The sequence below is a fragment of the Dendropsophus ebraccatus genome, chromosome 7, assembly GCF_027789765.1.
Source record: "Dendropsophus ebraccatus isolate aDenEbr1 chromosome 7, aDenEbr1.pat, whole genome shotgun sequence".
In the NCBI taxonomy this organism is placed as follows: Eukaryota; Metazoa; Chordata; class Amphibia; order Anura; family Hylidae; genus Dendropsophus; species Dendropsophus ebraccatus.
This window is the reverse complement of record NC_091460.1, coordinates 109,124,408-109,148,272: the sequence shown is the minus strand read 5'-3', so window position 1 is coordinate 109,148,272 and position 23,865 is coordinate 109,124,408. Positions and strand designations below refer to the sequence as shown.

General features: G+C 43.6%; 1 protein-coding gene across 2 annotated transcripts in view; it reads right to left on the bottom strand.

Annotated features, from left to right (window-relative positions):
- WRN (WRN RecQ like helicase) overlaps positions 1–23,865 on the bottom strand; it is a 103,999-nt gene that overhangs the window by 19,776 nt on the left and 60,358 nt on the right. For both annotated transcript variants that reach the window (XM_069978129.1, XM_069978130.1), the window contains exons 20-30: positions 22,738–22,919; positions 19,555–19,656; positions 17,147–17,239; positions 14,591–14,732; positions 9,883–10,053; positions 8,346–8,443; positions 6,494–6,563; positions 6,331–6,407; positions 3,390–3,468; positions 2,938–3,050; positions 1,158–1,272 (exon numbers count right to left, since the gene is read on the bottom strand). In XM_069978129.1, coding sequence (XP_069834230.1) covers positions 1,158–1,272; positions 2,938–3,050; positions 3,390–3,468; positions 6,331–6,407; positions 6,494–6,563; positions 8,346–8,443; positions 9,883–10,053; positions 14,591–14,732; positions 17,147–17,239; positions 19,555–19,656; positions 22,738–22,919 — 1,242 coding nt within the window. The remainder of the gene's footprint in view (positions 1–1,157; positions 1,273–2,937; positions 3,051–3,389; positions 3,469–6,330; positions 6,408–6,493; positions 6,564–8,345; positions 8,444–9,882; positions 10,054–14,590; positions 14,733–17,146; positions 17,240–19,554; positions 19,657–22,737; positions 22,920–23,865) is intronic.

Below are 23,865 nucleotides of genomic sequence, written 5' to 3'. Positions count from 1 at the left end.
TCAGGACGGGGACAACATTTTATCAAATCTTGCTCATTTACAGAGTTACAATTTTTGCAAATTTCTCTTCACAGACCAAGTTGCAGTAATACCTTGGTTCCCGAACACAGCTTATTGCATTACTGCTAGTATGTTGTATGCAGTCTATGAACACAGCACTGAAGTAGGTGAAGTTGGCTGTAGCTATATAATGACCCGTACTGGCATAATGAAAACACTGACAGCATATCGGGCAGTCAGTGGTTATTGCTTCATTCTTCACTGGGTGATTTCTATTCTGCTCTCCAACACTCCACTTCCTCCATGCTGACACCTATCGCAGACAAGAGGGGGGTGGGACCATGTTGGGCAGTGATCAATAGTTACTGATATTGTGGCGACATCAGGCAACTATTGGACATTGCGTGCTGGCTTGGTTTCACCCACACACAACGCCCACAGTGCCAGCAATATGGTTTTGCCCCCTCTTGTCTGCGAAAGTGTCAGCACGGACAAGTACATGGAGGAAGTGGAGCGCTGGAGAACAGAAAAATTAAGGCCCTTACTGCTCTCTGGATGTCCCCTTTAATTTTCCTAGTGTAGTGTTTTCTAAGCAGCTCCTGAAACCCTGAGCAGCTGCCTAGAAAAGGTCTCAACTAGAGATGAGCGAACCTCGAGCATGCTTGGGTCCATCTGAACCAGAACTTTCGGCATTTGATTAGCGGTGGCTGCTGAAGTTGGATAAAGCCCTAAGGCTATGTGGAAAACATGGATATAGTCATTGGCTGTATCTATGTTTTCCAGACAACCATAGAGCTTTATCCAAGTTCAGCAGCCGCCACTAATCAAATGCCGAACGTTCGGGTTTGGATGGACTCAAACCCGAACCCGGTTCGCTCATCTCTAGTCTCAACCATTGGAGCTGACCCAAACTGATCTCATGTAAAAAGACCACTGTGACTACTTTTAATATTGCTAAAGTGCTGATAATACATATCAGGAGAAAGGAGTATTATCCATGTCCTTTGTATTTCTTCACTTTTAGAAGGGTAACAAAGTATAGACAGTAAAATGAGAATGGACACATGTACCAAGCTGGAAAATGGGAAAGGTCAATCTGCTTGCTGAAATAAGACACTATATAGAGCAGAAAACATCAAACTATAAATGTACCGTACCTTCAAACTGTTTGCGAGGCAGAATTCCTTCACAACCTCCACAAGGGGTGCCAGCATATTAGCCTTTGCCTCTGAAACGCCATCAATTTTTTTCATATTCTCAATACTAGTTGGCCTGAAGATTTATGAAGAAATAAAATAAAGAGTGGTTTGTAGGCAGTTTTCAATGCTTTCTTTGCTGCTTACCTATATGTTTCCCCTCTCCCAATAATTCAATATATATATATTTTTTTAAAGAACTAGAGAGGAGAAAATTTACATTACAAAACGAAGCGTTTGCTCGGCAGTGGGCTTATATGCCAGCTGCCTTTGATCTCCATGCTACTCCACCCCGGGGGCCTGGAAAAGCTGGATCAGGTCCTGGAAAACCTCTCCCAGTATCCCAGGGCTAAATGCAGCTTTTCCAGGCACCTGGGGTGGAGCGGTACTGAATATTCCAATCACTCTTGGCATCCAATCTAGCACCTAAATATATGTAAAATTAGTATTTTGCTTTTATTACAATAGAAGGGGAGTCTAAAAGAAAATACTACCCTTTTGCCGCAAAATAATTTTAATGTCACAACAGAAAAACATTCACATTTTATCAATTTATACCCTGTCAAAAAATGTTTCTCCGCCAACACTATTACTGTATTGTTGTAGTGCCCCCTAGTGTTAGGCTTCGACACTCATTTTGGGACATGCATGCATAAACTATTTCCCTCCTCACGTCATAAAAAAAGAAAAGAAAAAAAAAGGAGCAAGCACAGTGACAGCCTTATATTCTCAGACACGCAGAGAACACCTGACACCGGACAGTAATTGTGCTCAGTACTTAAAGCTAAAGAAGTATTTAACGTGCTGATATGTCCCTATAGTGCATGGGGCGCTGAGCATGAAGGTAGGTTTCTTAACTTCATCCTCGGTGCAGTTTTCAGGACACTAGCAGTTTAGGGTATATGCCGATTTAAACTTTTGGCGCACTGGGGGGGGGGGGGGCTACCTCCCTCAGTGCACAAACCCGCCCCGGACGGCCCCGCCAAACTAATAATAGCAGAGTGGCAGAGAGCACTGCCCTAATATTCATTATGAGGGACAAGTCAGATTGGACACTGAGGGTGGTAGCCCCGCCCCCAGTGCTCCAAAATGCCTAATTAGCATACAAAAAAATGATAAAATCCCCAAAACAGCACCAAGGATAAAAGGTAAGACACTTCTTCCTCAGCACCCTGCCCTATAGAGACATATCAGCAGATTAGATGCATCTGGCACTGCTGGATACATAATAAAAGCATTCTGGACATACCTTTATGACCTGTGTCTCCATTTTTATTTTCATAAAAAAGATCTTTATTGGGGCAATGAATAGTGTCAAGGAGGCAGGGCCTATCATTCCCTGGACCTCGGCAATGATACGCCTCACTGTGCCATATACACAGTGCTTAGTCCCGATTATGCAAAGGCTGTATACAACAGTGCTAGGGCTCAGTGAACTCCAGGCCCCACTTCCTTGACACTATTCACAGCCTGAATAAAAGCCTTTGGTTTATAAAATAAAAACACAGACACAGGCAACAAAGGTAAAATCTATCAAGCGGTGCTGCCAGCTCAGTAGGCTGTTGGCAGGTGGAAGTGTCACTTTAAGCTGGAGCATGGAGGAATGACATAACATTGAAAACCCAAAGATATATTTAAAACATTTATGTATTATATTTTAGCAGATGTGGGAGGTGTTAATAGATTCATGAGATAATCCATTTATATATTTCTGTAAATAATTCAAGAAAAAAGAAAATACCTTATTTTAGCCATATCGACAAGCACCTTGTTAGTAGCTAGTACAGCTGGTGGGATATCCTTTTCACTGGCAATTTTTTGCCTAGCTGCTACCAGTTTGCCATACAGTGTAGTCTGTGGGAAAGAAAACATTACCAGTAAGTCTTCTATAATTCAGCTGCTAGGTCGAACTACATCAGGGTTGGGGAACTTTCGGCCCTCCAGCTTTTGCAAAACTACAACTCCCATCATGAATAGACAGCCAAAGCTAAAGCTGCATAAGCTAGATGGCTGCAGTTTCCACATCGTTAAACTAGATGTTCCACAGTTCCTATTTTGACAGCTGTCAAAAACAGCAACATCACGAAAAAAATCAAGGCCTTGTCTCCCAACACAGTTCCAATTGTGAACAAATGTAAAGTTTTAGTTTTTTGAATTGTGGATCTGTAGCTTTTGGATCACATTTCAACGCACCTGCAGCTCCATTTCTCTTGGTGACACAGCTGGTTCTGGAGGTATGGATGGTTTGCGTGGTGAACTGTGCCTTAAAATGCTTAAACGAATAGATAAATCAGTATAAAAGATGAAAACAGATTGTGTTGCTATACATTTCATAAAGTTACCATTGTAAATATATTACATTTAATAAACAGAAAGCTTTAGTTTTATGCTATGAGCTATCTACTCTATAGAGTTGTATAGAGTTTATACCCCGCCCAACACCCACACACCAATGGCAACTACACAGAGCTGAGAGTATCACAAGTATGTGTGTGCATGAACAGGAAACTAACGTGTCCAGCGTCATTTAAAAAAAACATGTCTTATATAACATATATATATATCTATGTCATCGAGACATGTCAAAAGTTTTGATAAGTTGGGATCTGAGTATTCTATGATTCCAAGTCTAATATCAGTAATGTATAAATCAAAATGAACTAGATTCTTATATAGTAATCCATACCTTTATTATCTAAAATAATGTATAACAATAAATTGCAGTAAAAAATCAGAGAACCACACAACCCAGGAAAAGCAGTTTAGGGTAACCTCATGGTACAGGCTGCACAATGCTGTGAAGTAGTGGATGAGGTGAAAACATCGCACAAGTCACCGTGTAAAAATAAATAAATATCCAATCTTTCTAATACATGGAATCATGAATGAAATGTATAAACAGCCATCTACAATAAAGTGACTAGTGCTATATAGATAAATAAAGCAAAGTGCAGAGCATACCCATAACACAGTATTACTGCTCGTCCTGGATGCCGCCAAACCCCGACGTACGTTTCGTCTCCTTCATCACCCCCTGATGAAGGAGACGAAACGTACGTCGGGGTTTGGCGGCATCCAGGACGAGCAGTAATACTGTGTTATGGGTATGCTCTGCACTTTGCTTTATTTATCTATATAGCACTAGTCACTTTATTGTAGATGGCTGTTTATACATTTCATTCATGATTCCATGTATTAGAAAGATTGGATATTTATTTATTTTTACACGGTGACTTGTGCGATGTTTTCACCTCATCCACTACTTCACAGCATTGTGCAGCCTGTACCATGAGGTTACCCTAAACTGCTTTTCCTGGGTTGTGTGGTTCTCTGATTTTTTACTGCAATTTATTGTTATACATTATTTTAGATAATAAAGGTATGGATTACTATATAAGAATCTAGTTCATTTTGATTTATACATTACACAAAGGGTCTCTTTTTTTCTTTGGAGGATTATTTATATTTTGTTGAGACTGTGTTGGTTACAGATATCTCAGTAGCTCTATTGAGAGTATACTATTTAGATAGAAAGTGTGTCTTCATTTTGGATATAACAAGTCTAATATCAGCAGAACTATACTATAGATCAGAATTTCTTAGCAAATACTTAAAGGTGTTTGGGGGGGGGGATTAATGGTCCATTAAAGCCCATTAATGTCTGACTGGCAGGGTGTCGACATCTGGCATCCCTGCCAATCAGTTGTTTGCCATAGCCCCAGCATGTACACACTGAACAGAACCAGATGGAGCATTGTACATTGGCTGTGCTGGGTTACTGCAGCTGAGCTCCTATTCACACCCTGGTGATCAGACATTGATGGCTTATCCTTGAAAATCCCTTTAAAAAGAATGAGTCGTCAGAAAATGACCTATTGTTTAAATCGATTTTTAGGTTACACATTTTTGGTAATGTTTTTGAAAATTTTCCATTTCACTGACTATATTATAAAATAATCCTGAAATCTTGCAGTTTTCACTTTGGCAACTAGGCTTAAAGTGTCACTGCTGTGTCATAGAGACATAGAGAGTGTTCAGACCCATACCAATCGAGAAACAGAGCCGGGATAAGACCGCATTAAAGGACAACTCCCACAAAAAATTTTTTTTGCTCATTTAACACACATTACAAAGTTATATAACTTTGTAATGTGGTTAAATACCCGGCCTGGCCCCCTTCCCCCACTTTCGGACCCCAGACCCCCCACCCCGGAAGTTAAGGAATGTATACATTACCTATTACGATCGTCACGGTCCTCTTCTCCGGGGCGGTATCTGGTGACGACGACGTCAGAGCCGAGGGGCGGTCCGGGTCTTCTTCCTCCTCGGCGTCTTCATGCAAAGTGAATGGGGATGAAAAGGCTGCTGGTGCACATGCGCACCAGCAGCCTTTTCATTGGCTGGAGCGCATCACATGGCTTCCAGCTTGCTCAGCCCTGATTGGCTGAGCTTGCTGGAAGCCATGTGATGCGCTCCAGCCAATGAAAAGGCTGCCAGTGCGCAAGCGCACTGGCAGCCTTTTCCATCCCCTGGACCCGGAAGTTGGAGACATCGCTGGATGGCGGAAGGCGGCGACGGAGAGGCGGACGGCGGGCGAATCGAGTGGCGATCGTCGCCGGAGAGATGGTGAGTATGGTGTCTGTGTGTGTCTGTGTTTTTTTTTTTTTTTGGGGTCCCGCGGGAGTTGTCCTTTAAGAGCGGTCCTCTCCTGGCTCTGTGTCACGTGATCTTTGGGTGGCCGTCCGAACCGCTCCATCCGTCCCTCGTGCTGGCCCCCCTCTGCCGCCTCATAACTGTGCTCAGCCGCGATTGGCTGAGCACAGTTATGCTCAGCCAATCGCGGCTGAGCAGCTGATGACGCGGCAGAGGGGGGCCGGCACGAGGGACGGATGGAGCGGTTCGGCCGGCCGCCCGAAGGTGACATCATTGTCACAAGATGGCGGACGGGGGTCGACACGAATCAGGCGAGTATAGTGCATCACACTTCCGGGTCTGGCGTGGGGGGTAAACACAGGGAAGGGGGCCATTCATATACATAACATACATTACAAAGTTGTATAACTTTGTAATCTGTGTTATTTTGTGAATAATTGTTAAGCGCCTCATTACCCCTTTAATGACTGCTAAATAATACCTAGTTGATGGGAGCTCTGAAGGTTTTGAAAGTTTCACAGGTTCTTGATATGAAAACTTGTCTTTCAAAGAGGCTTCCTGTAAATGCAAAAAAAAAAAAAAAAAATTGATAAAACCGGGCCATCAATACATATAAATGGAAATGTAAAAAGCAGGAGACTAACCTGAATGCCAGCCTTCTTCGGTGTTGTATATGGTACTGGCTGTCTAACCATTGGAGAATGTGGCTGCAAACTATTCAAAAACACACATGATAAGAATACAAAGACGCCCTGTCATCTCCAGGTGTTCTTCCTAGTTTAGCTGACTCTGGAACATTCATGATCTATTTTCCTTGGTCTATTCTAGTTTAGCCTGTAGTCAGTGTTAAAGGGGTACTCCAGCGAAAAGCTTTTTCCCAGTAATTGAAACACATTATAAAGTTATATAACTTTCTAGTATGTTTCAATTACCTATCTTCCCCCCTTCCCTATCTTTTCCCCCCCTCAATCCCCCACCAGAAAGTAAAGTAAACTCATTCTTACCTAACGACTGTTGACCCCAGGCTGCTCTGTGACAGCCATTTTGTGACAGTGAAATCATCAAGAGGGAGGCGGGTCTAAGCCCTGTTAGGCCAGCCTCCCTTTGTAAGATGACACAGGTTGCTCAGCTCTGATTGGCTGAACAAGATGTAAGCCATCTAACAGTTTTACAGAGTTAGGGTATATTCACACGGGCGGGCTCGCAGCGAGATTCTCGCTGCGAGCCCGGCAGGTCCTGTCAGTTCCCATAAACTACATACTTGCTGCGGTCTAAACGACCGCAGCGAGTATGTAATTATACCGCCCTTAACCCCTTCTGCTCCCGCCGGCTCCCCCGCTGTAGGCAGCATACATTACCTGTCCTTGCTGCACGGGTCCGGCGTCCTGCTCTCCCGTCCGGCCAATTAGTGTGTTGCCCAGCCGCAGCCACTGATTGGCCGGGCGGGAGAGCAGGACGCCGGACCCGTGCAGCGAGGACAGGTAATGTATGCTGCTTACAGCGGGGGAGCCGGCGGGAGTAGAAGGGGTTAAGGGCGGTATAATTACATACTCGCTGCGGTCGTTTAGACCGCAGCAAGTATGTAGTTTATGGGAACTGCCAGGACCTGCCGGGCTCGCAGCGAGAATCTCGCTGCGAGCCCGTCCGTGTGAATATACCCTCAGTTAGACATCACAGGAGACAAAGTGCATCATGGGAAAGCCCAAACCAGGAAGTAAAGAAAAAACTAAGTCACCAACTGGAGCTTCAGGGACCTGCAAACAGAGGGAAATTCAAAAGGAGACAGAAGGATGGTAAATGTAAAAACTATGATTTTTTTTTTTTTTTATCAGCGCTGGAGTACCCCTTTAACTAACTACTGTGACCCCACTAATCCAGCAAATAAACTGTTTCTGCATCTTACTTTCATGCAGAGTGACCACTCACTAACAGAAAAAGCGACACCTGTTTTATTGCAGTAATTGACTATGTTCACACGCAGTCTTCTTTTGATCATTTGACAGTTGCCAAATATATTCCACTATTTTATAATGATGACCATTATTTTTGTAATCGCAGCCTTGAAACTTGGTCATAAATATTGGCTGTCCAAAAATATGTCCGTCAATCATCAAAAAAAAAAAAGAAACCTCGCCTACGTCAAACTGTCCACCGATGAAATTAAGCAATTTTAAATGTGCAGCATCTAAGCTTGTGGATGGTGCATAGAACCACAAATAGAATAAGAGAGGTGGTAGAATCACTTTAAACTCTGTGTTCTGCCCATTGGTATGCTTATGTCAGTTTTCACACAACAGTATCTTCTGTAGGAAAAACCTAGAGTGAAACCTACAGAAAAAAGTATAGCAAAGATTTGCCTTTGTCTTTCATTGTCTCCTAGTTTTGGCTTACAAAAAAAAATACAAAACACTGACCTTAATACACCAGTGTGAAAGTAGCCTAAAAGTATTAAATATTCAGAGATTGAAAATATATATGTGTGGAGTACACAATTACCTTGGTGTAACAAATTTCCGAGGACACAACTCTTCATTTGCTGTCAACATAAGACTTGGGCACGATTGATGCTTGGCTTCACTCATCCATTTTCTGCCCTATAGAAAGAGTATGTTTCATCAGTCACAAAAATGATATACTAAATATTGTATTCAAAAGATAACAGCATCCTGCACACACACAGGCCATAAAACTGTAAAATGTAAAACTGTTTATTGCCATGTCTAAGATGTCAGCAACCTTTCAAAATGAAGCTTAGAAATTAATATAGAAGCATGCTTAAAGTGATTCTGTCACCTCCTTACTCTATGTGCGGTTCTCCGCACCATCCACAAGTTTAAATGCTGCACATACCTTTATAAAACTTGTCTGGGTCTTCTTTCTGCTCTAACATAGCTTTATTTTGACACTGGACAATGTCACCTAGGCGGGGCTTCACAGTAGTTGGGCTCTCTCCCCAGCAGGGAAATGTGGACCTTCCGCTGTGAAGCCCAACCTAGGTGACACTGTCCATTGATAAAATTAAACTAAAGTAAAGGCGGCGGGTGGGGGTGGAGGAGAGTTGGGGCGGGTGATAGTATCACTTCTAGAGATGTTTATACATCTGTACAGTAATTTGCAACACTTTAAAGGGGTAGTGCGGTGCTACACATTTATACAACTTTGTAATATGTGTTATTTAAGTGAATGGCCCCCTTCCCCGTGTTCCCCCCACCCCCGGGAGTGTGGTGCATTATACTTACAAAATTACTGTCGACCCCAGCCACCATCTTGGGACAATGATCTTCAGGAGGCCGGCCGGGCCACTTCGGCCCTCCCTCGGGCCGGCCCCCCTGTGGTACGTCATCAGCTGCTCAGGTCACAATTGGCTGAACATAGTTATGCTCAGCCAATTGCGGCTGAGCAGCTGATGACGCCCTGGAGGGGGCCGGCATGAGGGACTGCTGGAGCGGCCCCGCTGGCCTCCTGAAGATTATGTCATTGTCCCAAGATGGCGGCTGGGGTCGACAGTAATTCGGTAAGTATAATGCACCACACTTCACATCAGAAGTTCTGTGTTACTGAAGACTTCAGAAGAGAAGGATTTAGGGGTAGTGATTTCTGACAGCCTTAAAATGAGTCACTAGAGCAGCCAGGCTGTAGAACGTGCAGCTGAAGTTCCGTGAATCCGATCCGTAGCACATCTTCTATGCATTAACAGAATGTGCGATTGCCCCCTTAATGGTCATAGCAGATGTTACTTTTTTCTGCAACATTTGGATTAAATTTCTACAAATCCCATCCACTTTATTACTACTGTAATATGCTGTGAATTTTCAGAACACATCTGCTACAGAAAATCCACAGCGTATCCCTCCTATGTGAACATACTCTTACAATAATGTTTATTTATATAGCACCAACATATTCTGATCACACATTCTGATCACACATAGGGACAACCAAATCAGGAAACCCAATAAACTAGCTTAAAATTTTGCAATATAACTATGTAACAACAAAGGGTGAGGGAATATAAAATATAATCACATATTACCTTGGATGTAAGGCCACATATAGTTGCAAACTTGGATCGGCCAGTTAACTCTTCGAGGAATCCTTCAGTAATTAGCTGCCTTGCCAGGGCCTTCCAAAAAGCTTCTGATATATCCTTTCCTTTACCGAAGAGAGGATGGCGACGAAATCTGTCTGGCACTCTTTGTGATGTCTACAATAAAATTATTTAAACTTTTAGGTTTGACTTTTAGTAACAGATCGCTACATGAACCTACCAATCGTAGTCTCTTTGGATACCACATCATACCAAAAGACCTTATGCTAGAGACCCTAGTGCCAGCTAATGTGTGCCCAATAAAGCTGTACATACATAAAACAACCTACAATACTGTCATGTGCCACCCCATCAAATGACATCCCAAACCTCCACGTCCCACTATCAAACTGAGAAAAAAATAGGAATTAGTGAGTAAGCCCATATTACACGGGGAGATTCAGTAGAGCAAACGAGTGCAGACCTGTCAGTTCAGCGCTTTCTTGCTCCTCGTTCCCCGCTCTCTGCGGGCGCTATTACATGCGTCAGCATATCACTGCTATTTAGATTGTTGCGCTTTCAGCATGTTGAAAGAAAATGATCAGCTGACATTGTGCATGTCGGCTGATAGTTGTCTTCTATTACACAAGACTATTATCATCCGTAATGGCCGATATTGGCCAAATACGACCAATAACCAATTTGTGTAACAGGGCCTTTAGGAAACAGCACTAAGTCATTTGCTTAATTTAAAGGAGAAGTCCCATGAAATATAAAAAAGGCAGGAAGGCACGTGGATGTGACAACATTATAAACAAAGTAAACTTACCCTATCCTTATGCAAGAAGCTACAGAAGCATGAGGATGGGCAAGTTTACTGTGTTTCCGCATCCCTCTGCCTGCCTCTTTTTTTTCCATGCCGGGAGGGGAAAGAGATACATAGTGGAAGCACATATAATTATCTGAAAGGTACCATGTGTCTCCTTGACCTAAAAGCTATCTAAGGGGCCTATTCCGCGGGAGCGATAATCGTCCGAATCCGCCCCATTCGGACGATTATCGCTCGGTGGAATAGAGAGAACGATCAGCCGATGATCGTGTCATCGGCTGATCGTTCATTTAGGTTCAAACCTAAGATCATCGTTCGCCATAGCGGTGCGTGGGGGCGACTGACGATTCAAGCAGAGCAGCATACATTACCTGCAGGGCTTCTCCTGCGCTCAGTCTTCCTCCCCGGGTCCCGTGTGCAGCAGCAGCTCCGGAGCGGCCTGACTGAGCTGTCAGACGCTCAGCAAATCACTGTCCGGGAAAGCCGTGGCCAGTGATTGGCTGAGCGGTCTGACAGCTTAGTCAGGCCGCTCCGGAGTTGACGCTACGCCGCGGGACCAGGGGAGGAAGAGGAGCGCAGGAGAAGCCTTGCAGGTAATGTATGCTGCTAGGGCTGCAAGGACATCGGTAACAATGTCCCTGCAGCCCTCACTAAAAGATCATGGGGGCCGTGGAATAGGCCCAGTAAACGATCGGCGCTCGTTTACATAGTTGCTCTGGCCCTGCTCGGCCCGTGGAATAGGGCCCTAACTGTGTCAGCAGTTTGGAATGTGAATTTCAGCTGACAGATTCCCTTTAACATTCACAAAATGCTGGCTGCCTTTATCACACTAAGGGTAAGTGCACACTAAGGAATCCGAGTGGATCACCCGGACTGCGGATTCCTCAGCTCGCCCCCGCTTGCATCTCCACACCTCCGAACAGCGGAATTTACCTGTGCATAGAATGGAGTCTATGGCACGGGCAGAGATGTGCGTGGCTGCAAGCAGGGGCGAGCTGCGGACTATGCAGTGGTTAATCCGCTGGATTCCTTAGTGTGCACATACCCTTACATTGTACTATGTGCAGCGGGGAACGGATTATAGAAATCCCTTTTGCTTGTAAAGGCATCGACTTGAAATGAGAGAACTATTAACAATCCTCTGTCATACTCCAATGGGAGCTTCATGGTTAAGTGTATCAACATGCACAACGCACACTACAATAAGGGAGACCGAACACTTTTTTGGTCTATTAAAAGCAGCATTGAGTAATAGTTAAGTGAAACTGATAACTTAACATTATAACCACCAGGCACAATAGCTGCCTTTGGTGACAGAGTCCTAATACTGACTCTATTCTGTAACACCTCATTAAATGCGGGCAAACCTCTCATTTCTCAGTTGTTTTTATTATTTTTTTTTACATTTGAGGTTTCCTTTCTGGAGAGCTCTTAATCTTTCGTTGTCACAAAGGCGGTATACAATTTCATCAAAAGCAACTTCCTAATTCGAAAGATCCCAAGAGAACTTCTAGTACAGCAGACTGACTAGTTTTCAAATAATAAGACGAAACCTGATCCCCTCCTGTGGTCTGATTTAGGAATACCTGAAAGCCCATCTGTACCTAGTTATCTGAGGGACAAAACATACAGGTGGAGGAAAACAAGTCAAATAATAACTTATTCAACAGCAGAAAGAAAACTTTTATTCATTTATTTTTATTTGTCTATGCTGCACACTACCACTTTATGTGCAAAGGACCATGTATGCACACATAGATGTGTTACACCTGTAATGGTCTACATGAGTTTTAGTGTCATTGTTGTACCAGTGTGTGCGAGTACTTAGCTTACAATGTGTATATGGCTGTCTATATTACTATAATGCACATATTTATATAGTATGTTGCATCATCTTTGCATATCAATAAGCTAGGATCCTTTAGGCTGGGTTCACACCTACTGTATCCGCAGCGGATTTTATGCTGCGGATACCTGTCCATTAACTTCAGTGGGATGAGTATAGGATGAGTATGTGAAAGTCAGTGCTTTTAACCCCCGCGGCCAGGGTACATACTTTACCGGGTCCCCGCTCCGGCTTGCTTCAGGGGCTCAGCTAATAAGCGTGCTGCGGCAGGGCTACACACTAATTGGCTGAGCGCCAGGAGCCCTGAAGCAAACTCGCAGTGTAAAATCCGCTGCGGATATGGTAAGGGGATCCATTAGCAGTTATGAACATTGAAAACCACTGCTATACAAAGGTCAGAGACTATAGTGTAGCGGTTAGAGATGAACCAACCCCAAGCACAGTCAGTCACAGTCCGAACATTAATGCTCTACAATTAAAGAAGCAGTTCACCCCAAAAAATTTTTGGCACCCCCGGTAGCCGATGGCATGTATACTCACGGAAGATTATCGATGTCCTGCGGCTTAGCTCCGTTCCCGTCCTGCGGTGCCGTTCAAATCTGGCGCGCCCTCACTTCCGCTGGCGCTGTGACTCCTCTTCTCTCCCGTGTATTTTGAACGCCGGAAGTCACGCGCTTTCATAGAGAATGCATGGAAGCGAGTGACTTCTGGCCTATAATGACAGCTCAGAGAAGAGGACTCACAGCGCCGGCGGAAGTGAGCGCGCGCTGGATTTGAACGGCACCGCAGGACTGGAACGGAGCTGCGCCACGCGGAGTATACATGCCAGCGGCTACCGGGGGGGGGGGGTTGGCGATTATCGCTCAGTGGAATAGAGAAAACGATCAGCCGAGGATCGTGTCATCGGCTGATCGTTTATTTAGGCCCAGACCTAAAATCATCGGTCACCCACCGCGGATCGCTTCGTGGAATAGCGGTGTGCGGCGGGCGACTGACGATTTGAGAAGCACCATACATTACCTTGCAGGGCTTCTCCGCTCAGTCTTCCTCCCCGGGTCCCGCTCGCAGCATCAACTCCGGAGCGGCCTCACCGGCCGGGACCGCCGCGGCCTGTGATTGGCTGAGTGGTCTGAAAGCTCAGTCAGGCCGCTCCGGAGTTGATGCTGCGCCGCGGGACCCGGGGAGGAAGACTGAGCGGAGAAGCCCTGCAAGGTAATGTATGGTGCAAGGGCTGCAAGGACATTGCTAACAATGTCCCTGCAGCCCTTGTGTAACGGTCATTGGGCCGTGGAATAGGCCCAGTAAACGAGCACTGATCTAGCAGTTGATTGGGCCCGTGTACCAAATATTTCATGACTCCTTAGAGCTACATCCGAACCAGAATGTGCTAGAGATTCGCTCATCTCTAGTAATGATACCTGGTATCTCAGTTATACAATTCGCAAGTCTACAGGAGGTGACTTCTTGTATTATGTTTAGTTTTCCTATACAGTATGTCAATGACTGACCACTCACAATAGGAGGTGGATGGTCCATATGTTTGTTATGCAACTTGCAGAGAAAATCTGCAATTCTACAGGAGGTGGACTCTTTTAGTTATGTGCTCAGAGCTCCCTGTACTATTCCTTAGCTCTGATGAAGGCAGCTGAGACCGCAGAAACGTCTTAGAAGCTTGACCCTTACCAGCCACCATATCCACTTGAACTTTGTGGACTGCATGTAACATGCTGATTGTTGGTTGTAGTGGAGCCGCCGGCTGGGGCCTGCTCCTGACACACTTCTAATCTACTCCAGATCTGAGGGGGCGGAGAGGACATCATACAAACAAGCCTTTCATTTCATAAAAAATACTTATGTATCGGAGTCCGACAAAAGGAAAACGCTATTGTGTTAGCACTAAAGGGATCAGTGCAACGCTACTTCTTGTAGCGATGTATACTATTATATAAGAATTTTCCTATTATTATGATTTGCTGTGGAAAGTGCATATATTATACCTGAAACTGCCATCAAGTGTTATTGTTAAATCCACTACTTACCGATCCGCGGAGAAATAAGACAGGGACACCTGTTCCAAATTTTTCCCCTAGAGCGTCCACTGCAGATAACAGCTGGAGGGCTTGCTGACCAAAATCTTGGAGTCCGTCTTCTTGATCAGTAATTGAAATGTTGTGAATTAATCTAAAAGGCAGAATAGAAATGTATAGTCTTAATACAGAGAAACTTTTTTTTCTTTTTTAGTTAAAGGGGTACTCCAACAAAATGTTTTTTTTTTTCTTTCAAATCAACTGGTGCCAGAAATGTGTACATTACTTTACTATTTAAAAAATCTCAAGTCTTCCAGTACTTATCAGCTGCTGTATATCCCACAGGAAGTGGTGTATTCTTTCCAGTCTGGGGAGTAGGAGAGGTTTTCTATGGGGATTTGCTACTACTCTGGACAGTTCCTGACATGGACAGAGGTGGCAGCAGAGATCATTTTGTCAGCCTGGAAAGAATATACCAATTCCTGCAGAGTATACAGCAGTTGATAAGTACTGGAAGACTGGAGATTTTAATTGGAAGTAAATTACAAATCCCTGGCCCTTTCTGACACCAGTTAATTTAAAAAAAAAATTCACTGAAGACTGGAATACTCAGACATCCATGGCAACAGGTTTTCCTTCCCTGGGAGGGATATCTGGCTATTCCCGTGTTTTGAGATTTGTATTTGAGGCTCCACAGACCCCCTTTTTTTTGCATATTTAAATTTATAGGGGGCAATGTGTCAATGGAGACTTTTGAGTAAGTACTTCATTGGATTTTTTTTCATTGATCTCCCTGAGCTCAGTGATTGTTGTGTTTTGTTGGTCTACTGTTCATTGCCCCCAGGGCAATGGGGAAATACCCAGAAATACCCAGTGGCAATGTGAGGTTTTAAGTGTAACAGGCTAAAAAAAGCTGTGTACTGTTATCCAGGGGGTAATAATGGTCGCGGGATCTTTAGTATAATCTTTGGTGGTTGCATTTATTTCTACACTTGCAGTATGCCCTACAGAAACAAATGACACATTATTTGTTGATGGTTTAGTCTCCTGGAAGCAGCAGCAATAGTTTGGCTGTCTGCCCAAGACCATCACTAATGTGGCTGTAACAAAATGAGCAAGCTATGTATGGAAAGAGTCCAAGAATGAAGGCACATTGCCTGTAACACTACGTAAATGAACCAAAAAAAAAAAAAAGAAGTCAAAACAGGAATTACAACATTTTATGTGAATGAGATTAACTTGAACAGTGGTATACCCTATTGGATCCCCTTTGGCAATGCTGACAGACGGGTGGGATAGTAAACTATCCAACTATCCACAGGTAATCTGTGGGGAATCCAGCTTATTTCCTTACAGTGCCACCACAGAAATGAAGTGTTACACAGTTCCTACAGAAATCAATGGACTGTCTATGTAATGCAGACATGCTGGGTCAGACACCACCCACTCTCTGGTCTGGCACATAGATGTTTGCTACTTTGAATGGGTTTTCCCATCTGAGACAGACATTTATGGCATAATGACGATATACAATAAATTGCAAATAAGCTTTCTGAAGATTTAGCCCCCCCAAGAGGCAGTGGGTAGGTGGCCAGAAGTAAAACTCCCATTTATAAAAGACTACTGACATGACAAATGTGTTCAACACCCCCCCCCCCTCAGTAACAGATTGTCTCAGTGGGCCTATAGCATCACGTCCATGAACCCTAAAGTGCAACGCAGCAGGAACCAGAGGTCCATAATTCTGACAGAGAAAGGGCGAAGTAGTAAGGCCTTATTCCTACGTTCCGTGAACACGCCCTATATACGGATGGTGTGCAGCTGAAAGGATTAGCGAGACTCCTGGCATCATATATCATTGTCATACCAGGAGCTCTAACACAGTATGTAGGTTCTTATGTTCAAGCCTCCTGTTAGTTTCCCTGGCTTGTAGCTATAGAGAAGAAAATCTGCCTCTCTTCTTGTTTGGGTGATTGTATTTTTATAAGGCCAAAGGGCCTTTTACACAGGCTGATTATCGGGCAAGAGCATTGCTACAAACATTCCTTCGGCTGATAATTGACCCGTGTAAAAGTGACACTGATTTGCTGAGAAGCACGGGATTCTTGGTAGATCACATCTTTTGGACAGGCTTTATCGGCGATATCCACATATCCATGCTGGCAGTTTCCAGATCACATGTACAGTGCATACTTACCTAGTGTGCTGCCGTGTGATCAAGCATCCCTCTCTCCAGCTCTCCTGTCCTGCTCTCAGACAGAGAGCGGGACGCCAGGGATCACACAGCAGCACACTACGTATGTATCCACTGCTTGTGTAATCTGGAAACAGAGAGCACGGATATATACATCATTCGTGCGCACCGGCCACTCGATTATTGTGCTGTGTACAAAATAAGTTGTTCAAAAAGATCCTTATTGTTTATACAAGGTGTGCAGCACAAACACACAATTTTGTGTTACTTGACATTTTTTAGTTTAGTGTTTTTTTTCTTTTTATCCCTTTAAAGATCCAATACTTTTCAGAAATGTAAAGCTGTCCAGACTTCAGCCTAAAGAGATCATTTACCTGGTCTTGCAGTTATCACAACATTTTTCAGTTCCCATGATGCCAGAAGAGACCTTGCGGAGTTGTTTGTCTTCAAAATGAGACAAGATGATCCTACACAAGGGAACAATATGAGGTAAGTACAAAAGAACAAGAATTTACATGTTAAATTGAATGAAGACAACAATGGGCTAAAATTATCTTCATTAATTTAATCTTGAGGGACACAATTATTTGGCTTTGTCTGATTCACAGACAATGATGTCATCCTTTATGGCAAAAAATAAAACATACAGATGCATATAGTATGGAAAATGAACTAGGTTTCCAAATTTGCTACAGAAAAAAATAAACTGTAAAGAAGGTCTCTCGACAACACTCGCCTTCTATACATTAACTCTAAGCAACCGCAATTACGGCAGCTCAGTGGTCGTTGCATATAGAATGCGCTCACAAGCTGAGCCCGCTCTATATGCAGGGAGGGGTGGCTGTATTATATAGTTGTTATCTGCCTGCAACTACCAGGAGTAGATTTTAGTCTGATCATGGCTTTTTGACATGCCATCATTGCCGAGACCCATTGTGATCAGGAGATATGGCCGGGGAGAGCACGCAGCCGCAGCTCATTCAACAATGTAGTCTCAAAGACTTAGGGCCCTATTCCATCGGACGATTATCGTTTGCATAATCGTTAACGATCTCAAACGACCGCTATTGCGAAAGACCTGAAAACGCTCACTCATTTCCATGGAACGATAATCGTTACTTATGATCGTAATTGCGATCGTATTTTAACCGAACGATTATCGTTTAGTTTCAAACGATTTAACGATAATCTGAACGATAATCGTCTGGTGGAATAGGGCCCTTAGGGCCCTATTACACAAAGCGATTATCGGCCATAGTCAGCTGATATCGGCTGTTAATCGTCTTGTAAAATAGAAGGCAACGATCAGACGACATGAGGGATGTACTGCCGTCGATCCATGGAATAGGAGCGGCGTCAGCAGACCGCTGCTATTTTCTATGGGCTGCCAGGACGATCTAGCGATCACCCTGGCAGCCTCCCCCCACAGCTCCGCGAGCCTCCCCCCCCCCCCCCCCCCCCCCATACGTGCAGTGGCAATGAGCGGGGAACGAGGAGCAAACTAGCGCTGACAGCGCTCCATTGCTCCTCTAGTCGCCCCGTGTATTAGGAGCTTTCCGCTGTCGGAACTGGAGGTTACAGTCATACAATCTGGGAGTAAATGGCACGGCTACCTCTCTTTCTAACCTTCTAATTTTAAAAGTATATCATGATCATTGCCAAAATATCCTAATTGGTAGAGGTTCCATTGGCTTTTGTCCTGTACAGCTGATCTCATAGGCATCTGCTTTCAAGGGAATTTCAATGCAGCCTCATAAAAGTAAAAGGGACATTTCAGTTGCTTGCATAGTGGGTGGCCAGAAGCATCTTTGTGCACAGAAAGCAATAAAGAGGTAGTCCGACCAGAAAAAAATAACCTCCACTTACCTCCCTGGCTTTTTACTTGCCACCGGCATTCTATTGCTCTGGTGCCTGCTGGGGATTGACGTGGTGGCCCACTCAGCCATCCAGATGATGGCTAAACATCTGTGGGACCATAGCGAAAAGCAGCACAGAAGCCAGGCAGATAAGTGGAGATTATTTTTTTCACCAAACCCTTTAGTCCTGGCCAGACTATCCCCTTTAAGTAGTCCTTTTGCATCTTTATTCAGAGAGTTGGTTGGGTCCTGACAGACCGTATCTTAATCTGCAACTAGTACCGTTTCTAGAGATAAGTTTTCATATCCAATGGTGGCAAAATCCCTTATAATTCATTCATAAGGCTTGACAATGCCTAAAGTGTAAAGAGCTAAATGCTGTTGACTCGGATGATAATTTCCTATTTAAATTTTGCATTTGTGTAGGAAGGAAACACACTAAATATATAGGGGGGGGGGTTATCAGCAGCACAATGAGCACACCAAAAAAAAACAAACTCATCTGTTATTAAATTTGCACACAAGGACATTGAATGTGCGTACTACTCTAAAATTCCAAAAGCTTGATGAGAATTTTCACCAGCTCCAAGTTGGTGAAGCATTGGGCAAAAATTTGCACAAACATAAAAAAACATGCATAAAAAGTACCACCTGAAATTGCAGAAATAAAATCACAGTCCCTTTACATCTACCAATCAAGTAGACAAAGAGGAAAAATGATTAGTCTGCACAAAAACAACATGATACTTTTGGCCCATACCACCACAAAGCCGTAAACTGACCAGATACAACTTACAAAAACACGCAAACCCAATGATAAACTCCCCCCACAGCGTATGAGAATGGTATAAAAGCATGTATATCACGCTTGTTTTGCAACACAGACAATCACAATGTAAACTCAGATAACTAAACGTGGTTCATACTTCCGCCTGCAATTGCTTGAATTAAGGTATTTTTCCATCTTTGATAACATTTTCAATTTGTACTCTCGAAATTTTTGATTTCTGATCTCACCAAGCATGTGCCTAAAAAAGAAAACAAAAATAATACAGAAGATAAAATATTATAATTTAGAAAATTTAAAACTAAGCAAGACAGGGGCACACAATGGGTGATAGGATGCCTCCTGCTAGACATGTAAGCCAGTTATCTCTTCCTTATAGGATCAGAGAAGACTGTTAGAATACTGTATGTTGCAGAGGGGCGTGTGTGTGTATATATTGATACAGCACTGTGTGCCTGTGGGTATGTTTGTGTAGCAGAGCTGTGTGTTTTGATGTAGTAGAGCTGGGTGTTTATGATGTAGCAGATCTGTGTGTGCATTTTGATGTAGCAGAGTCGAGGGTATATAATGCAGCAGAGCTGGGTGTATATTGTGCATGCTGCAGACCTGTGTATGTGTGGGTAAAATTTACTGTCATAGAGAATGTTAAAGTGACCCTGTCATTTCAATATACTTTGCCCTTTACTGCCTTAGACCACCAGGGAAATTTAATAAGCCTGATTTTTCCCCTTGTTTTCAATAATCCAAACCAGGGGTGCATCTTATAGTCAGTTGCGTCTCATAAACCAAAAAAATATGTATTTTGGCACTTTTTGCAACTCACAGGTTAAAGGCGTTATCCAGCACTACAAAAACATGGCCACTTTTGCCCCACTATTGTCTCCAGTTCAGGTGTGGTTTGCAATTAAGCTCCATTTACTTCAATGGAACAGTGTTTCAAACAACACCCTATCTAGAGACAAGAGCGGTGCAAAAGTTGCCATGTTTTTGGAGCGCTGGATAAGGGGAGTTGTGAAATGCACTAAATTTATATACATTTATATATGGTTTCTGCTACAATTTTTGTGCCAATACTGGTTTAGCTAAAAAAGAGGTGATATAAGGAAGATCAAATAGAGTCCAAAGTCAGGCTTAAAAAAAAAAATAGGTGGAGGGTGTGAGGCATAAAACATATCAGAATCACATACACAAATTTTAATAGGTTGTTCCTACCAGCAGTAACTAAACTGACATCACTGAAGGTCCTGCAGGTCTTCCAGCTCTATCCTGGGTAAGTTCCTAGGGGCTTCTACATGCAGGAATCTGGAGGTGATGCAAATCACCTCCAGACTACACTCCTGCCTGCCACTCACCTCACTGATCGATGTCTGGCAGGAAAAGGGAGAACACTGTGAAGCTATCAGTAGCTGCACAGGTCACTCAGCAGTAGGGGCACAGCACTGAATCAGCACTTTTCAGATGCCTTGTCTGCGGAATATATGATGCTGACACTTTTTAGCAAGATATTTTCTTGCTAAAAACTGCATCTTTTAAAACGAAAAATACAGTAATTCAAAAACATGAAATATAAGTCCATGTGCAGCTTAAGGCTGGGTTCACAGGATGTAAGACAGCGTCCATTCTGTGACATGCTGTCTGTACCAGCCGGATGAACTTAATTTCTTTTTCATTGGAATGTGGGCACATTCGGGTGTGCCCGCACTCCAATTAACCATCGTCTGCACAATTTCATGCGGCCGCACAAACTTGACATCAGCTTTTTGTGCAACAGCATGGAATCCTGGCTGGAGTTTATACAGTGTGTATACACTCCGGCTGGGATTCAATACAATGCGATCAGCCGATGCCATTAAATACCGGTCGTTGTCACAAACATGCAACAATGGCTGTTGTTTAATGAAAACTTACAGTACGTTGTGTGAATGGGGCCTAAAAGGGTACATCGGAGAAAGATAAATGTTCTTAAATTAAGTGGTGTCAGCAAGTTATACGTATAAAGTAAACTGGTTTTATTTGAAAAACTGAAGCCTTCCAGTACTTATCAGCTGCTGTATGTCCTGTAGGAAGTGGTGCATTCTTCCCAGTCTGACACAGTGTGCTCTGCTGCCACCCACTGCAAGGCATCAGCTGACAAGTAGCTGATAAGTTATGGAATACGTCAGTTTTTCATTTTAAATAGAAGTCATTTAGAAATTTGTAGAACTTTCTGACACCAGTTATTTTGAAAAATTTTTTTCTCTCTGGAGTATCCCTTTAAAGAAGAAGTCAAAAAATGGCAGGCAGGCAGGGGTGGGTGAGGGAAAAAAACTCAAACAGGTGAACTCACCCGTGCCCCTGTTGTGCCGCTCCAGGGTCCCATTTATCTCAGCTGGCTGTCATCTTCTGCAGGAAACCAGATATGTTGCATACCCAGCTCCTGCAACAGCAACGTCCCAGCCTGGCTGAGCAGTTGCCCACTCGGACTATCCAGTTATTGGAACAGTTCCCCGCCCCAGTCACTGACTGGCTGGGTGGGCAATCACTCAGTCAGGGTTGTGACATTGCAGCTAGTGGAGCTGCAAGACCCCGGCTGATGTGAACGAGACCCGGGAACGGTGGTACACAGGAAGGGAGATGGGTGAGTTCAATTGTTATTTTCTCACCCATTCCCACCTGCCTGTCGTTTTTACAGTCCATGGGACTTCTCCATTAAGGCCTCATGCACATGGCAGCTTTAACAGTATTTTGTAGTATGGTATTGAAAATGTTCATTCTGTAAGGAATGTAAAGATTATGTGACAAATCTGTTGGGGTGTACTCATTTATGCTGAGCACTGTGTATGCCGAACAGGACCACCCAAGATGAATAGATAAAAGGTAATTAGTAGAGATGAGCGAACCGGGTTCGGGTTCGAGTCGATCCGAAGCCGAACGTTCGGTATTTGATTAGCTGGCGCTGCTGAACTTGGATAAAGCTCTGAGGTTCTCTGGAAAACATGGATACAGCCAATGACTATATCCATGTTTTCCACATAGCCTTAGGGCTTTATCCAACTTCAGCAGCCACCGCTAATCAAATGCCGAAAGTTCAGGTTCGGATCGACTCGAGCATGCTCCAGGTTCGCTCATCTCTAGTAATTAGCATGCAGCGCAAGAAATTTTAAAAGTTCACTTTCAGCATCTAGGAGGAGAGCAGGTAGCGTCTGGAATCAGTGCTGGGGCTTTATAGAACTGTATGTAACGCTGCAGGGACCCTTTGGTGGTGACTAGTTCCCTTTAAGGTGTATTGTATACAATTATTATATAAGCGCCCAGTTACTTGTGCTGTGTCTGGATTACTCACCTGTTAAAATTCATATCTGTGGGAGCCCACAAAACATGACAACTGCTAGGAAGACCATCTCTACCAGCTCTACCAATTTCTTGATAGTAGGACTCCATTTCTTTAGGAGCTCCATAGTGTATAACTTTACGGATGTCTGATTTATTGATGCCCATGCCAAATGCCACAGTAGCCACAACACACTGGAATGGGCAGAAAAACATTGGTCAGACTTTGGACCTATTAAAAGGAGCACCTAATTTGGAACCTATTAAAAGGAGAAGTCCGGCGAAAATTTTTATTAAAGTATTGTAGTGCCCCCCCAAAAGTTATACAAATCCCCAATATACACTTAAGGGAAATGCTTACAAAGTGCTTTTTTTCTGCACTTGCTACTGCAGTGTCCCTCCAGTTCCCTGTGTCCCTCAGTGTCCCCCTGCCATCATCTTCTCCAGCAGCCACAGCCCGCACAGCTCTGGGAGTCAGGGCGTGACATCACCATTTTATCCAGGAAGTGAAGCCTTGATGCAGTAGTAGGTGCAGGGGAAAAGCACTTTACGTGCTTTTCCGGTAATAAGTGTATATTGGAGATTTGTATAACTTTTGGGGGCAATACAATATTTCAATAAAAATTGTCGCTTAACTTCTCCTTTAATTGGAAATCCACTTCAAGGCCAAGTTCACACACTGTATTTTTTTGTATAACTGCGGTTGTTGGAGGATGCAACACTGGTCGTTGTTTAATAACTGCCTAATTAAATGGCAGTGAATGGGACAACGGTCTTAATGTATACACACTGTATATACTACAACTATTGTTCACTGCGGCCGCAGAAAATAACTGACATGTCTATTTTCCATGGCCGCAGTTTGGTGGCCATAGAAAATAGTCTGTGCTCACAGTGTAAAGTACAGCTCCTGGCCATACTTTACATTGTGGTCGATGGACAACTGGATTGTGGCCACACCCCAACGTGCCCATATTTCAATTAAAATAAAATGATGTTCATGTGAACATGTAAGACAACAGCCGTTGTTTGACATGGCCATGTCAAACAATGGCCATTGTTCTTACACAGTGTAATGTGAAATATTATGTAACATATGTAACAGTGAAATATTGCTATGTAAACAATAGGGTTAGTGTGT